This window comes from Oryzias latipes, chromosome 17 (genome assembly GCF_053564925.1).
Source record: "Oryzias latipes strain Hd-rR chromosome 17, Olatipes_Hd-rR_3.1".
NCBI classification, from domain to species: domain Eukaryota; kingdom Metazoa; phylum Chordata; class Actinopteri; order Beloniformes; family Adrianichthyidae; genus Oryzias; species Oryzias latipes.
In genome coordinates, this window is record NC_136253.1 from 26,152,892 (window position 1) to 26,171,534 (window position 18,643).

The 18,643-nt window shown below is 39.4% G+C and overlaps 1 protein-coding gene across 4 annotated transcripts in view; it reads right to left on the reverse strand.

The window, feature by feature from the left end:
- Positions 1-18,643, reverse strand: part of epha4b (eph receptor A4b) — a 90,995-nt gene that overhangs the window by 55,865 nt on the left and 16,487 nt on the right. For all 4 annotated transcript variants that reach the window (XM_078935653.1, XM_011486671.4, XM_020710990.2 and 1 more), the window contains exons 3-5: positions 11,221-11,421; positions 10,281-10,388; positions 9,838-10,189 (exon numbers count right to left, since the gene is read on the reverse strand). In XM_078935653.1, coding sequence (XP_078791779.1) covers positions 9,838-10,189; positions 10,281-10,388; positions 11,221-11,421 — 661 coding nt within the window. The remainder of the gene's footprint in view (positions 1-9,837; positions 10,190-10,280; positions 10,389-11,220; positions 11,422-18,643) is intronic.

Consider the following 18,643-nt stretch of genomic DNA (forward strand, 5'->3'; position numbering starts at 1 on the left):
GACTTTGGGAGAGGGTGATGACCAACCCCCTTGAGTGGAAAGACACAGTATGTTCCAATAATAAAGACGGAGATCATTGCATGTGAACTCCTGCCTTGTAATGCGAGACATTGCTGGGTCATTCATGTCTTTGATATGAAAATTACAAGACCCACTGGTTGAAACTTTAGAAAAATGTGTCAATTTAAATTGTATAAACAAAATTAAATATATATATATATTGAGTTAGATCAACTTATTAATTTGAGTTGGATAGCCATGAAAAATTAAGTTAAATAAACCTCTTTCAATTACGTGTTACCAATTGAAGTGATTCCTTTAAGTTGGATCAACTTATTACATTGAGTTGGATAGACATAAAAAATTTAAGTTGAATAAACTTAATGGTGTTACCAATTGAAGTGATTCAATTAAGTTGGATCAACCTTTTTCTTTTTAAAGTGAAATTCACATTGCACCTTTGAGAGCAGACCAACAAATGCTGTTTAGGAAAATATTTGCAAACACTGTCTTTGTACTTTTACATATCTCCCCACAAGAGATTTTGAGAAACGTGTGTTTCTTCAGGCCAGTTTTTTGCTCTATAGTATATCTACAATCACATTGGACACCAGTGGTCAACAACAGCCTCATCCAACTTTTAGTAACGGATAAATACAAAAATAAAAAAGATCACTAAAACTAGTATTTCATAAATATATTACGTGAATCCACAGTTTGAGCAACTTTATTAGCAGTGTCCTCATAACATTGTACAGCCGGTTGCTAAGTATTATGAATTCTTATTATGGTGGGAAGGAACAACTGTCAAGGTACATCCATATTTAGAGTGAAGACTCCTCCTCCATATTTTGTCTGTTAAATGCAGCTTTTTGTTTTTTTAAGTTAAAGGCTCTTCTTTTGTTTCTTCACTGGATCTTTTCTATGAAAATAAACTTTCCAAATACATTTGTTTTTTTGCAAACTTTCCTAGTTTGGGAGTTTCAATTTAGCAATTAGTGCAGCCACTATAAGAGAGCAGTGAATGGATTTTCGACATCTGATTGACCAACTTGATTTGCGTCAAGAATAAGTCGGGTTTGGTGGGTAGAATCCAGTAGTTTTCCAAAATAAAACTTCCTTCAGAATTATTCCCAGTACCAATTGTACCGCACCAAAGTCTACTGGTCAGAAAATCCTGACTCACCTTTTCAGGTAAATTGTAACTTCCTCTTTTGGTTTAACCAAGGCTTTTAGGCTTGTCCCCAATAGATGGATTAATCTGGTAAACAAAGTTCACTCTGAATCACAGCCCTGATGATGATGCACGCTAAACCAAGAAGACCTGTTCTATTGTTTCAGGACATTGGGAAACATTGGTTCCTCCCACAGCTGCAGCTATTTTGCTATGAAACTTTCTTTTACAAAAAAATGTTAACAACAAACATGTTTCACAGTTAAAGACATGATTCCGGCCCACAGTGTGTTCCTTACTGAAATTCAGCATTTAAACCGCAAGCAGTGCAGCAGCTGTTCTAAATATAAGTACATCTGAAAAAATTGAACTGTCGTGTATCTCATCAGGTCCTCTTTAATTTGGTGCTTTGATCTGGCTGCACTTCTGTTACAAAGACTCGTAAGTTTTGCAAATGACTGTTTTTGGCTATAAAACAAAGATCCAGCTGTAATGTATACAAAAGCAGCAACAAATTGGACTTTGACAATGGTTACATCTGTTCATCGTAGCTGAGCAAAAGGCACCGGTCTAATCAGGCTGACAGGCTGATTGTACATCTGGAAGCTATCCATACACTCAAAAGAGAATGAGGAAAGGGGGAAGGGGGAAGGGTCTGTGGCTGCCTGACTGCGTTTGTTACACAGCAGATCCCAAAACTGCTTGTACATCTCACCCGCTGTCTATATGCACAAAAATGAAGAAATAGCAAGGCTAATTTTACAGTACAGAAATGTGAAAATGATTAACTTTCCCCAGAGACCACATATATTTACCCCTAACTGGAACTCAACAGCCTATAGAGCACAGCCAATGAATGGGGGACGTTTCCAAAATGAGTCACACTCTTCCCTCCATAGCTCACTTCTTTTTTACTGATTCTCTCTTTAGGGAATCAAGCTATATAAGGACAAGATGAGCTGAAACATGCATTAGAAGTTCCTCAGTCCTTGGCCTGCTTTTTTTTTTTTGTTTCCTCCCAGGGATTGTTCAACCCACTGCACCAGACTCAGCTGAACTGCGCAAGATCCATCCACTCACACGTCGCCTTTGTGTCCTCAGGTTTGACTGCTTTAAACCACAAAGATGCAAACAGCAACATGATGCTAAGATGGCTTTTGGCAACTCAGCCAATGCTCGGAGAGTCATCAAGTGTTGGGCTACAGGAGCTGCCCTTGGAGATTCTCTCTAAATAGGTATTATCTGGGTCAGTGCTGTGTGGGTATGTACACAGGGACCACTTGTGTATGGAGGATAGAGTCGAAGCCTTAGCTTTTGTGATTTTTGTGTCATTTGTTTAAACACAAAAGAGAAGTGATGAGAAAGAGGGAGAAGGGAAAAGGGATGAAGTTGAGGAAGAGGGATGTATTAAGGAAGATAACAGAGAATAAAGGAGAAATGAGGCAAAAGGTGGCTGTCATTACTCAAATAAATGAGGAGTGAAGTCAGATAGGCAGACAGCTAAAGACACTCTCACACAAGGTGAGGGGGACCAATGACTGGTCTTCACTTGGCCTATATATCCTTTTGTCCTTTAAGCACATATGGCTTGTTATAACATCATGCTTTCTCACACAACAGACTTAAAGCCTGGGTGCCTACAGGAGTGTACACAACCAGACACATGTGCACTATTACAGTAGACACACTAAAATCTCTGGCCTAACCGTCTAAATCCTTCTGTTAGCTGCTCCCACCCTTGCCACACACGCTTTGAAGCTCTCAAGCTCCCCAAGCCGAGTAGCAAAGACATTACAGAGATGCGCATGTCTTTGTGTGCAGAGGAGAAAGAATCTGAAATTCAGAGAGAGATTTGATATCCAAAAGTCTGTATTTGGTGAACATACCCCCCCCCCCCCCTTTATTGCACATATCTTACACAATTTTTGTGTCAGATCGCTCAGTTTTTTAGTAATGAAACATGCTACAATCGTTTTTGCAAAGTGATCAGTTTGTGCCCCATAATGATTTCAGAGTTTATATCCACGTTTTTTTTCTGACATATTCAATTTAATTTTTCAATTCAATTTAATTTTCAATTATGCATCCTTTTCAATTAGCAAAGTAAAAGTATTTGAAATGTCACACTAACGAGACTTAACCTTTTAACCAAGGAAATTAATTATGTATTTAACTTTATTTTTAACTTGAATTTTATGAAAGGCTGCGATGATCCTTCTGTCTTAATTTCTGCTCCTCTGTGATTGTTTTTTGGTATATGCATCATATGCAGCAAATCTTAAGAAACCTTTGTTGTGTGCGATTCCTCTAACCTCTAACTAACAGTTCATTGACTCCTGTGATCAGAGGCCAGCCTGATCAACTGACTGCTGAGAATTAGGCCTTTGACTGGAACTCTAAATGTCTCTTTTTATTGCTCTCATGCTTGCTTATCTTTGATTAAGATTTGGAAGTCAGTGTGTAAAGGTTTTGGTTTCAGCTTCGTTTTTATGTGATGCCAAATTAACCACTGTAAAGGATCTGACTTAACCTGCAGAACAAAAGGAATAGTCAAGATGTTTAATGAAACTCATGGCAGAAGAGCTTGAATCTGACCTAAGAAAACCTCATGGTGAACTCCAGAACAGAAGCTGTTGCGTGCATCTTAATTATCCTAGTCAGACATCTTTGGATGAGGACATGTCCGACTTAAAGAGTCATGATTGGTTGATGCGTCATTGGAAATAATGCAACACAATGAAATGTAAAGTCGCTCATTCATGACCGTTTTATTTACAATTCTGTGTTGACTGGTGTAGACGCTAACACTGATCCACTGGATCTTTAGCTCTTCAGTTTGGTGTGAATCTATTTAGATCCAAATAGATGGGAAGCAATAAATGGATGGATCGTATAAAATGTCTTTCCTTTAATATAAATGTTTCTTTTTCTTTACTCAAGAACAAAATAGCAAGCAAACATACTTACACTGGCATACCTTTAATACGGATGAAAAACTGTTCACACATGTGCATCTAGCCCAAAATTGTATGGTTGGATAACTGGATAGCTTTTTGTTGCTCTGGTAATATTTGGTTGGGGATATGAGGAGCTGTAAGCTAGCGGGAGATTGTGTAAACAGACGGATGATGCATAGTGGGGGTGGGCTTTCTTCGCACCAACAGTTCCGCCCACAACTCAAAGGCAAATTTCTGATTAACTATTGCTGCTCTGCAAAAACTATGTCCCAGAAAACAACACAGGTTTTTGGATTTTGTCTAAAAACGGCACAATTGTAATTATGTAAAAGCCTACTGGGACCACTTTGAAAGATGATCAAAATATGATCGAAGTGGGACTTTAAACGTTTGTGTGTAAAAATGGTTGTGTAGGTAAACACTTCCTTAAACATTTCGTGTGGAAATTAACTGTAATATATGATTACATTACATTAATGTTGCAAAAAATAAAATTGATAAATTATGAAGAATATTACTGTGAATTTCTATCCAGCAAAAAATGTCTTATTTCTAAGTAAAGATTGGCTTCTGCACTAACCTTTTTATGAGCTGCCCTTTTTGTCATTAGACCTTAATCAATTTAATAATGACTAGCCACGAACACAGCGTGGAGCCAGCAGGAGAGACTGTCTCATGATCTAAGAAATGTCTTCTTATGTTCTAAACCCTGAGAGTGTTTTTTTTTTAACTAAACTACAAAAGCAGCTTTGCAAGAATTGATTTTGAAAATGCTGAACTAATATTTAATGCACTGTAGTGATACTCTTATCTCAAAGGTAGGAAATAAATCCAGTTGAGTGAAGACCCACGGGGCTTGAGTGAAAGGTCTGCAGTGTAATTGGTGCTAAACATACAGAAATAGAGATTCAGGATTGATGCGATCTGAATGAACAAACAGCTGATTAGCTCTCTGATGCACTCGGGACTTCTTGGTGAATGGTTCGCTTTGAATGAAAAGAACAGCACGAGAGCTGAGTGAAGCCAGTTTGGTGTCTAGAGGGGGCACCTGTGGCAAACTAAGTTCTGGCTTTGTGCTGGCGTGTTCCAGCTGACAAATGAAAACGAAGAAAAAGGGTAAAAAGGAGACCATGAGACAGCAGGCAGAAACACAGACGGACGTGTCATGCTAACCCATATAACGTCTGGATGCTAAGAAAAAGTTGATGAGAGCAAGAACACTTGTGTTGAGGTGACAGATGTCTCCCCTATCTCAGCTATCTGAGGCTGTAATTGTTGATGTCCGAAAGAAGACACACACAGTCAAAGATGCATACACATCCATGCACGTCTGCACACACTCCTGCCCTTCAGCACGCACCCCATAGGGCTAAGAGCAAGAGAGCTTTGAGAGGAGTATTCACTGCAGCCTCTACCAGCTGTGAAAGACAGGAACAGCAGGAGAGGGCGAGGGACTATGAGGTGGAAATGGAGGCGCTGTTGAAAACAGTGGCAGACAGAAAGGGCAAAAAGGAACAGAATGCACAAGAGACATTAGGCGAAAAGAAAACAAGGAATAGGGATGGTGTGTGTGGGGGGGCAAAAACATGGGGCTGAAAGAGATGGAGGAGAAGTGATAAGAGTGTGTGAATGTGCCTGAGAGGCAGAGAGGAAGATGGTGCATGTTGGAACCAGAGTAAGGAGATTATGAAACTCCAGTGGTGACAATGCAGACAGCCATGATTTCTGGTGACTGAGCAAACGAGTCCTGGTGTTGGGTGTGGAGGAGGAACAAATCTAAAAGGACATTTTCAAGCAACTTAAGAACTAAGAATTATTTTCTATTATTTTTTCATAAGAATCATGGAATTAATAGTTGTATAACTTGGTCAAATCAGTTTTTTTTTTTTTAAACTTACAAAAGTGTCTTGTTCTGGCACTAAAACTTATTTTTGAATCTCATTCTGACAATTTTTATATTTTAGGTCAGTCTCTTCATTCAATGTGTATTTTATCTTGTTAGCTAATTGTAGCTCAAAGAAATCCACAAGATGTTTTGTCAAAAGCCTCTGATTGGCTAACTGGCCTCATTTGAATCAAATGGAGGTGTAACCCCAACAAGCATGTGTTCCAACAAGAAGGCTTCTGGATATGGTTGGAGAAAGGGAAAAAAAAGCGAAGCATCATTTTAGTAAGAGAATTGTTCAAAAATTGGATTAATCCGAATAAAATTTCATGGAAGAAGACAGTTTCTCCAATGACTGATAAACCTTGATCAAAATTCTACGTGAAACAAAGAGCAGATCAGTTTCTTTACTTTTCTTTTTTAACTTGTCTTGTCCAGCTGCTGAGAATACAGATGAGAGCTGAAAGCCTGTTGCATTGGACAGATTTTGCTGTTACAATTGGGGGTTATGAATCTTTGGTTACACAGGTATACATTAATATAAACACCTTTTGTATCTGAGGCTAAACTTTATTTACATTATTTTTATTTAAATAAAAAATTGAAGTACATTATCTCCAGTAAGATGATTCCTTAAAAGCCATATTACAGCTTTTCAGATGTTCACATGAAAAGTTTGCTCATATTTATTTTGCACAAGTGGCCTTTTAAATGCTCAAAAGACTAGGTAGCAAAAAAAAAAGAAGAAGAAGAATTTATTGGCTGTTTCAGCTAAAGAAAGACCCTAGTAATACTACAATGAATTAGCTTGGTTTCTGAATGACAGCAAAAGTGGACATCCAAAGCCTGAATTACACAAATAAACCACAAATGTAGCACTAAGGAGGCATGGAAGAGTCAGGAAGTCCACACTTGACTCAGCTCCATCAGTTCTGTCAGCTGAAATGAGCCAAAAATCCAATAAGATATATTACAAGCTAATGGAAGGCTGCCCAAAAACATCTAAGCCAAGTTAAACAGTTTAAAGGCGATTCTACTAAATACCAATTAAGTGTGTAAAAACGTCTAACTTTGAAGAAAGTTATGCAGAATTCTTCTATTTTTATGGCAAGCTATACTAACATTTTGGAGATCTTTTTGGATCTAAAACAGGAAAAGTTTCCCAAACTTGAATGTCTATAAATCTTAATCTAAACTTTATAGAATCCTCTGATTGCAGCAGTAAAGTCTTTACAGTTTACTGTGATGCTCCAAAGATGTAGGGATCACTCAAACTAATCATTATTGTCTTACTGCAGTGGTTTGACTTCTGTTTCTCAAAATCAAAACCAGACTTTAAAAATGTGATATAAAATCCTGTTTGGCAGGCTGTTGATGAGGTGACTTGTATGACTCCCTTTTGGCCACATCTAATCTACTTCCATGTCTGTTATTAACCGCACACAAAAACCCAGACGGAAATTCAAGCGTGCTTCTCCCAAAGAGATTAAGACACATTAAGTTGGCAAAAGACAAAAAGAGAAAGATGAGCCCATCCTCTATAAATGTTTAACGAGTGAAGACAGAGGAGATAAGGAAAGGAAACGGGAAAAAAGGGGGACAGGGAAAAAAATGGCGAGGTGAAAAAGGAAGAAAGTTCCAGAGGAGATGGGGTGAGGAGAAAAATGGGTGGCTTTTGGAGAGCGAGAGGTGGAGAATAGTCTAATTATAGAAGCAGACCCAGGAGCAAGGCTTGAAAATAACAGACTGAGGAGAAAAGAGGCAGAGATTAAGAAAAAAAGGCCGTAATAGGCGGTGTCTGGTGTTTGTCTAACACAGAGAGGGTAGTAATGATTCCATTAGCGCTTCACTCTGAGATAGAGAGACGGAGAGAATGGGGAGCATGGGGGTGAAGGAGAGTGATACTGAGATGCCGAAAGACTACTGAGACCCAGGCGGAGCACATAAAAGAGAACCAAAAGCAGCTGAATGGGAGAAGCAAGCAAGCCCCCACAAAAAGGACAAGAGGAGGAGAAAGGAAGCTCTCCATTAAGTGGCTTGCTCACCTGCACAATGATATTAAAACGCTCCACCACTCTTCTTTATTTTCTTCCCCCCTGTATCTCTTTGTATGGCAGCAAATGAGAAAGGGTGATTTAAATGCATTAGCAGCCTGGCGTTGTCCACATGGAAGACCTCCATACTGTGTCTGTGCAGGAACCCTTTGTTTGGACTTGATGCAGAGAGCTGAGAGGACTCTTTGAAAGCATGGCCATTGTTCTCACAGGCACACATTAAGTGCAACAGAAAAGGCTGTCACATCTCTCTGTGTCCTCTTTTCTATCAGTCCGCCTGTTAAAATAAGGCTGATTATGGATGCATTAACCAGCACGCTGGATTCTAACTGACATCAGCACAGGCACAAAACTTATTTGAAACAAAAGGAAAGCTGGCATTATTTCAGACGCAACAAAATGAGATGGGATGCGTTTGGCAGAGGCGCGCGGGACAGCAAATTCTCCTGTATTATGAGGAGGGAAATTTCATTGCTATGCAAATCCTTCCTAGGTCCCAACAAAATCATTTTTCCTAACACTGAGCAGGCAGCACAGACATCCCTGCTGGGAGATGCTTTTTGCAGAGTAATTACACCATAAGATAAGGCTTTCAATGATTTGAATTCAGGCTTGATTGATCACACATATCCGCCTCACATCTCAACTGTCTGACCAGAACTTGCTAAAATGGGGGGTGAATATTTCTTCTCTGACCTATGACCTTAGACTATCAATAAAACCATCATTGCTTTAGCACACCTGCAAATGAGCGGATGCAAGCATGATGCATCCCAGTTAAAATTGGCTTATTAAATGTGGGACATTGTTTTAGTTTTTCTCTTAGGAGTTGTTAGGTTTAAGAAGGAGACGGATGAGGTCATATGGGTCACAGAGGTGAACCCCTTTACTGCTTCCAGTTGTAGTACAGATGAATTAGTACATAGGTCTGGAGATTAAACGGAAATGTAAAAAGCTGCCATAGCAGTCACCTGTCACGTAACCACAGCCGACAGACAGATATGGAGCTCAGCAGGCTGTGGTTCATGATTGAGATGCAGTCAGAGCTCTGCCACAATCTGTGCACCAACTCAGTCTGCAAACCGTCGAGCACAGTTTGTTCTTGTTCACGAGTCTCTCAGGCCCAGCTGCCAAGCTTTCTGAGCGCTTCTCCAAAACAAGAGAAATTGCATTGTGCGCACCAATTTCACATTTGCAGAGATGAATATCTATTATTTTTTTTTTTTTTTTCAGGGAGGGAGCGAGTCCTTGGGGACAGGTAACAAATGCAGAATCCGGCTTCCTCTCTAAAATGCACACGTGCACAGCAGGCACAGAGACGCAAACACTTTCTGACTCGCACGTATGGCAAAAATGCACAACTTTAAGAGTTTTACAACTCAATAATCTGCTTCCTAACACATACCTCTTCCACTTTTCTTTTCCTGAACGATACGACAGCAAGCTCTGCCTGTGACGCACACAAATGAAAGGAGGACAGGCCTCAAAGCTAACGTACCCTTTCCTTGGCAAGAGCTGTTGGTGTCGTGTTTGGAGTGATGACACTCACACATACACACAGACTGTGTGCTCCTAATCTAAATGGACAAAGGGAGAACAGTTCCACCCTGACTTTTCTGGAAAAATGTTAAACTGCTCCTAAGAAAGATGCAATTGCTCATACTTATACTGTTTTCTGTTGCCTTTCAGTTTGTTGCTTTCCACAGTCAAACACATTTGCACACTTACAGCTCTATCCCACACATCCCTCCCCCCCCCCAAACTCACGCTGGCAGACGTCCTTGTTCTCCTCAAAGCCCGGTTTGCACACACATCTCCCGATGGGGACGAGCCAGCCTCCGTCTGCACTGCAGTACATCTTGGGAGGCTCGAACTCCTCCGAGGCGTTCACGCACATGCCGTGGACTTCAACCAGGGCTGTGTCTCCCCCAGTTATTGTGTCAGGGAACTGGGCCAGGTTGAGTACAGTGAGTGGACATTTCTTGTAAAAGACTCTGACTGAGACCAGGGCAATGCAAGCACCAAGGTCCTGGAAGGCCAGGTAAAAGCCTTTTTTGCTCAAATTGCTGATGTCTCTGACCTCCGTGTTGAGCTTCATGACCCGGTCACCAACATCCACCTGCGGGCAAAATGTTGCACATTGTACTCTATGACAAAAAAAAAAATAGGACCCATTCAGCCCTCTTTTTGTGTCATCTGTGTGCCGGTACCTGTGTAAAGCTCTCATCTGCTGCAATAGTGTCAATCTTGACATACTGGCTTTCCTTAATGAACCACAGGTTGACATTGTTGGACTCGTAGTAGTACATGTTAAAGGTCTGCAAAACAAACACGATGCATCAGTTTTCAAGTTAGGTAAATGTCAAGTACTCAAGAAAAAAATGAAAGTGCTGTGGAGCTGTCCCTCTGTTTCCCAGGGAAAATGAATGCATCTGTCAGGATAACCTGACAGCAAGTGTCTCAACCTGCATATACATGCTGCTCTGTTCTCTGCAGCATCAAATCTGGACATCAAATTGCCGTAAAAATTGTAGCCCCAAGAGGCTTTTATTTACCTTATAATGTAAAACATTCTAACTGCAAAATACATGGAAGCCCTGAGAAACAATTTCCAATGCTCCAATTTTGGTTTTTATCATCTATTTTTCCGTGCTTCAAACAACAATTCTGCTTGTTTTAAGAGTGATAAACCGTGTTGTTTCCCTGCTCTGCAGTATGTTGTGGTTTAAGCCCAATCTAAGATGACTTTGAAAGCAATCATCTTTACCATTTGTCTATTCGAGTTCACAGGCAAGGCGACATGTGCAAAGTGCCTGCATGCCGCTCAGAAAACAGCAGAACAATTTCTGTTTCCCTTTAGATCGTGCTTTTACATGTTTTCAGGGATCAAACTGTTTCAGTTCTTATTGTCCTACTTTGTGTTGCCATTCATTTAACATTTTTGTGGGAAAAAAATGGATGTCAAAGACTATTTGCTTTGTTCTGTTTGATTTCCTTTGATGAATATTCAGAGAAAATGGTTATCCAACCACATTCAATATGAATGACATTTTAAAACAAAATTACACAGTATGAGGGAAATATGTTGTCACCAGGAGCCTAATAAATCAGAGTGTCAGACAACTTATTTAGAGCGTGGAATGTAAAGACCTCTTTGCAGGTCCCGGGGACCCCCGGCAGGCTGTTACAGTCTCTCAGAGTAAACTTGATCTCGATGTAGATGCGCTGCGCTCCCTCCCGGCTGATGTGACGCGTTCTGAGCCAGTTGTTTTGGTTGGCTTCCATTACATTGCATACTTGGTATGTCCTCATCGGAGTGTTCCTCTCATCCATGACACTGATCTCCTCCCACTGAAGATAAGAAGAGGGAAATGAGGTTTGGCTGGTTGAAATGAAGCATTTGAGGCAACATTTAGGGAAAGTCAGAGAGGTACCACAAGAGCAGTGCATTCTGAGATGTTTCAAAGTCGCAAAAGGCAAATAAAAAGACAACAACAACAAATGAGAAGACGTATGAACTAAGAAGAACAAATGAGTGCTGGGTTACAAACACTTTTAAAAGTTTGTTCTGACTATGGCAGAGACTTTGACATAAAATACAATCCCTCCAAAAGCAAAGTAATGATCGTAAGGACCAAAGACGACAGAAATGTAAACTTTCCTGTTTTTAAGCTTTGTGGAACGCCTCTGGAACAAACATCATCTATCAAATATCTTGGACATTTCATTACTGACGATTGGAGGGATGATAGAGACATTCAGAGACAGTACTGTAAACTCTATGCTCAGGCAAATATGCTGATGAGAAAATTCAGTGCATGTTCTCTTCAAGTGAAGTGTTCGCTGTTCAGAGCTTACTGCACTCCTCTGTATACGGCCCCTCTTTGGTGGAACTATGGACGTGGGACATTCCACAAATTCTTAGTGGCCTATAATGATGCTTTTAGGCTTCTGCTACAGGTGCCCAGGTGGTACAGAGCCAGTCAGCTGTTTGTGGACGCTCACATCCCCACCTGTGAAGCTCTACTGCGTAAGCTAACTTACAGCCTCATGGAACGCCTGGACAAATCTAAGAACTCAATTATCATGTCTCTGACTGATCCCAAAAGAAGCTCATGCCGCTACACTTCTGCCCTAAGGAAACACTGGATACAGCGATTATACTCTTTTTAAGTTATATCTTTTTACTTTTTATTATAAATACTGTATTTGTATCTTATGTTTTATTTTATTCTCTTTTCTTCCTATGGACCACCTGAGTCTGAAATAAAAGTTTGATGAAATGAGTGGAAGAAACAAGTGAATAGAAAAAAAAAATGCTTCTAAAAGACATTTGAGATCAAGTGAAAATTTCCCAGACGAAAATATTAATCTCTGAGCAACGACAGAGTGGAAGTGGATCATCAGTGATGATCTGCAGCACATGGTCAGCTTGACAACAGCCCCTCTCAGCTCCTGTCTCGTCATTTCATCAAGGAACAAAGAAGATCTTGATTCAGACCTCACTGAAGGGGAAACTGGGCCCAAGTTCAGTGAACTGTGGTTTAGTGCAAACCAACATGCTCTGTTTTCATGTCTGGCTGAATATGAGTGATGACCTGTGTCAAGATGACTACAGGGATGTTTTTGCCCACGTTGCACATGTGCACAGAGAGCGTTTTCCTAAAGAGATGTAGAAGTGCGCGCGAGACAGACACACCAAGAGAAAGACGAAGGAGTGGAGAGGACAGAGCTACTTTGTCTCCCGTCATTTGCCACCATCTGTTTCCACTTCTGACTAAGGCTGTAATTGAGAACACTTTTCGCATGTGCAGGAAAACATTTCTATCTACCCAAACACACACATTTTCAACCGGCACTGACACTCACACAAAGTGAACATTTCTATTCCTTAAAGAAAAGAAAAATACACCCATGTGGTTTTCATGTCTCTGGACATTCGATCCAGTCACATGCTTGCTAACTGAATTTTCCTCAACACACACACCAAAAGCCACACAAACTGAATATGTCCTAGTTTGCGGTGAGGAATAAAAAGACCACCATATTTGTTCAGCACTCCTGTCATCATCTTTTGCACCGAAACTTCAGCTTCCATAGTAGAGGTCACCTTACAGCTGCCTGACCAAAACAACATTCAGTGGATAGAAATGCACACAGGCACACCTGCATGTGTTTGCACACATCTGCTCATCCATATCATATGGAAGTTTGCTCAAGGTCGGATTGTGAGCACAGCCTGGCGCTTTTTTTTTAATACAATAAAATTTTCCCTAAAGTCTCGACTGTGGAACTAAATTGAAATATTCTTTCAATATGGTGGCACACATTTGAACTCCTGAGAATACTTGTGTTACGGAAAAGTGTGTCAGTTAGCATGTGGCCCATCTTAACCTAATAAAATATGATATTTTACTCAACTCAACTCAACTCAACTCAACTTTATTTATATAGCACTTTCATACAACAGTAGTTGAGACAAAGTGCTGAACACAACAGTAAAAAACATTAAAACATGTTACGGGGGGGAAAACACAGAGGGAGATAAAACTATAGAAAAACAGTAAACAGTTAGAAAAACAGTGGTCTTCATATTGGGTTAAAAGCCAGAGCATAAAAATGGGTTTTTAAACGGGTTTTAAAAATGGACAGTGAAGGGGCTTCTCTAATGGCCAGCGGCAAAGTATTCCACAGCTTTGGAGCGGCTACAGCAAAAGCTATTTTACAATATTTATTTTACAATAATATTAAATTAGAATAAATCCTAAGAACTATATTAAAAAAAAAAGGTAAGACAAGATTTGGTTTAATTGTTGTTGATGTCCATTTATTACATCTGACAAGCTTCGGCGGATGGTTCCCTGTCCTCCCACAAACCTGAAGCCACAATAATGGAAAACAACGTGAGCCTGCTCTCATCTGAAGATGTCCTTGGGAGATAATTGATTCTAAATTTCCTGTCTGTGCAGTCTGGAGATGACAAAGCAACTTTGCTTTGGTGAATCGTCTCTGTGAATGTGAAGAAATCTTAAAAGTCGTCTTGTTAGCTGGCATTAAACTGGATTCAATTTTATTTAAAATGTTTATTGAAGATTATTTAAAGTCAATGCAGAATGAAAAGCATTTGTGTCCCTGCTGATTCTAGTCAGTGTGAAAACATAAAGACTTTGACATTCTTGCTTTCTAGGTTATAAAATAATTTAGGATTTTAAAATCAGTTAAAATTCAGAGCATTTTTTTAAAAATATATATTTTTCATCACTCTTCGGACTTAAGGTTTTTTAGTAGTTAGGGATTAGGGTGGGAATTCAGACACAGGCACTATTTTTTATAACTCTCCTTACGTTGGGGTAAACTGTCCATTTTGTAGGGACAAGCTTTAGGGGTGGGGGGAAAATTCGTATTTGGCCTGAATCAATTCCATTTCAAATCACAAGCTTAGAGTTGGATTAGATTTGCGATTCAACATAATTAGATTTTTGTGTGTGTTGTTTTAACAAAGCTGTTTAAAATGTTGACTGAAAAAAAACTTATTTTAAAGATTAGGAATTTCTATGTGAACAACTTCTTAAAATAGTTTATTTTGGCTGAAAAGAAAATCAATTCGTGGATTTGATTGATTTAGTAGTTTGTTTGTTTGTTTTTTACTTTATGATCTGTTTTTATTTCAATTGATTGATATTTTAGATTCACATTCATGCCTTTTTAAGGAAAAAAAAAACTATAGAAACTTAAATAGTTTCTAAAAGAAGGCTGATTTCTCAAATTAATTTCATCAGTTATGTTATTTTAGTAGTTTATAAAAAAGTTTGTTGAGTTTACTTTGGGTCATTTTATTAATACCAAAAACCACACCGAAACTTTCACTTCAGCTCTTCCACGTTCAAAAGCTTTTACTCTCAATAACCCCCACTTGGATGAGCGCCAACAAAACCAGCTCCTTCCTGATTCTGACCCAACAGCCCTTCTGCAAAGAGGCGCACAAAGGCAACCGGCAAAGGCAAAATGAAAAAACAACAATCTGTTTAGTTGCTCTAGTCAGCTGACACAAGTGTCCCTGAAAGCAACTTTAGAGTTTGAAGATTACAGTCAGCACAAAGGATGTAAAACTGGAGCGAGGACTCACAGCAACTCGATTCAATTAAAAGAACAAAACACAAGCGAGGAGGGGAAAAAAGGAGGAAAAAAAGGCAGCGAGGAACGAATGTGGGTAAATTACAGGCATGCCTGGCAGTTAAACACATCCATCTGTGCAGAACTGAGACCAGTCGGACATCACAGGACAGTCACACACACCCACCCACCCACACTCACAAAACTCAGCCCCAAGGGAGTAGTGATTAAAGCCTTTATGGGAATGCTCATTGAGGGATAAAGAGGGCTTTATAATGTCTTTGTTTATTTCTTTGCAGGCAAAGTTTAGAGTGTCTGGATTACTGCCACTTCCTTGAAGGTGACTTACTTCCCTAGCTGGTGAGTCTGCTCAGTGTCGCGTTTGCCTGGTGAAAAACCCAGGTTTGCCTAAGGGTACGAAAACTGTTCTCTTGCTTCCATATCCATCAGAAATACAGCAGCTGTTTGAAACAAAACCTACTTTAACTTTTTTCTTTCTTTCGTTCTCTGCAACCACTTAAGTCAAGTATGCTTGAACGGACAAGCTGTTGAATGATGATGAAGTTCAAACTTACTATAACCCGGGCTGAAAATTGCACTGCAAAACCCACCAATCAGCAAAGAGTGTTTTTTTTTTTTAATGGTAAGACTTAATCCAGCATTTCCTCTCATGGCCTCACCAACAATGACATAATTGGCTTCCAAATTCTAAAAAAAGAATCTGCATTTTGGGATCATTGATGAGGTAAAAACAAACATAAGAAAATATGACAGACAACAGAGAGGGGTTTGAGAGCTGAGGACCCTCTGGGGTTATTGGAAGCTGCAGGGATGGGAGCCTATTTTTCAAGCAGTGACATGTCTGTTTAGTGTCTCCAACCAAGAGGCTGGTTGCTTCCCTTATGTCCAGCACCATATCGCTTGGATTAACGGTGACCTGTGAGGGCCAAGTGCCATTTTGGACTAAATCGGGTGGGACTTGTATTTATAATCCACAGAATCTGAGTTCAAAGGTTAACTAGATAATCCTTTGACGTGAGCATCAAAAAGATCAAGCTATCCTATTTCAACAGATCTGCAAAGCACCAGTTATTTTACTAACAGTATCCATACTCAGGCAGAAATTTCACATTTAAAAGCCAAACTTTTATCTCGTGAAAACAAATATCTCTTTTTTTTTTAAAACACCAGATTAGAGGATCAGAGTAAGCTATACTTTGCATATCTGTTGGAATACATAAAGCATAAGTCATGTCCCCTGTGTAACACAAGCAAAAACACAGTTTTATTTAAAATCGTACTTCAAAAAAAAAAAAAAAAAAAAATTAAAGAATTACTATATGTTGTTTTTAATAGTTAATTCCTCTTAAAGGTTTTTTTCATAAAATATAGTATTTGTTTTGTGAGAAATGCAGATGAAAAGGCATTATTATTAAGGGTTTTTCCAACCATAAAAAAAGTGGTAGATACTTTAGATACTTTTAAGACCCACTTTACACTTAACATGTTCTTTTTCTCATAATGGTGGGCACATTTAAAGAAAATTCGGCTTAAGATTGTATTTCTGAGTATTTCTTTATTGATGTGGATCAGGAGCAGATGAGAAAATGTCATTGGAAAAAAGCTTGTAGCTGTGATGTAGGTGCTACAATCAGCGTCCACTTGTAGATCAATAGATACATGTATTCGTTTTCCTTGTCTGAGCCGGCATCTGGCTCAAAAAATGGCTGGACAGCTCCAATGTTACTTGACATTTTTATTATTATAACTACCGGGAGAGCATTTAAACAGATAGATGATGGGAAATAGGGGAAGGCTTACTCCCTGCAAAAAGTCCCACCCACAAATCAGAGGCAAATTTCTAATGGATACTGCTGTTCTGCAGAAACATGTTCCTAGAAAACAACAGGATTTTATTTATTTCTTTTTGGCTAAAAACCAAACGGGAATGATTTTAACAATAGATCAAAGGATTATTGGAGGGGGGCTTTAAAACAGACTTAAGTGTTTTACTTTCGTTACTGTTTACTGAAATCATGAATGAATGTTTTCTGAAGATCATCAATCATTTCTAGGCACTGGATTTTGTTACTTGAAGAGAATCTATCTGATCAGAACCGGATTTAAAAACACTGTTAAACTATCAAATGAATGAACTCAGTAGGGGTGGGATTATATAAGCTTGCTTCTTCCCACTCCTTTTCAAGCAATAAATCAAACTCTACTTATACCTCAGTTAATTATCACTGTATTTAATTAAGCATATATGATTTAAGTGACATTTTTGTTTTGTTTTCTGTCTTTTGAATCTATGCATTTCATCATTTCTGTAATGGGTTTGATAAATATGTGTAAATTATTTATTGCTTTGACTACAATGCTTGAAATAAATCAATAAAATCAAAACTTTAACTCAAACAAGTTTCATGCAGAATTTAATTCAGTATTTGTTTATGATATTCACTCGACAGTGAAGGTTCGTGGACAAAGAACCACGTTTTTTTGCTTCTTCTGCACAGAGAGGAAATTCCAGAATTGCTGACAGTAAAGAAAAGAGACACTCAGGCTGAAGGTGATGCTCCTTTGAACTTCTGTTAACACTTTCCTTTCTTTGTGATCTAATGACATGCTTTTCTGTTCTATTCAACCTGAAATATGCTTTCGATAATCTCTGCATGTGTACTTGTTCTTGTAATCTTATTCAACCACGTAGCTTGACCACAGATGAAACACATTTTGCTCAAATATGAACAACTTGTACACAGGCATCCACAATGAGACCACACAAATCAGCGCATTTTATTCTGCTGAACTTGATACCCTTGATTGCTTGAGAAAACAACCTTGCTCAGCTCGGCTCACTTCATCTTCCTCTCTGCTGCACAAAACCATGAAACTACATGTGGCATCCTGCAATTTACCACACCGATGCTGAATGGTGGAAAGGGAAGAAAAGAAGAAGTGTGACACAAGAGGAAATGGAATTAATTCAGTGCCATTCAAAAGCTCCTGCACTACAGTGACATACAGATCGCGCTCCACTGAATGCACTTTGTCGCTCTTCCCCTCTGTGCTCCCTGCACTCTTACTCCCCACGCATTCTCTGTTGTCATTTTCAGATTCATGGTGGCTGCACTACAGACTCCCCTGGCCCCTGTACCTGAAAAAGGCCAGTTATGCAACACTCCCATCTCGTACACATGCAGATACCAACGACTTGTACACACCGCCTCCTCTTATGTAAGAATATTTACTACATAACCATGTCTGTTCAGTTTTTACCAAAACTCACAACTCAAAGTAAATGCAGGCTGTAGAGCCGCTGAGTTTTCACCACAGCAGAAATCCTTTGTGAACTGCCCCCTGCAGACGCCCCATTTAGCAAGTGCGCTTAAAACACACTCCCTGCCCCTGGTCCCGTACCCGCAGAAGAAAAACACAACATGCTGGTTGCAATCAG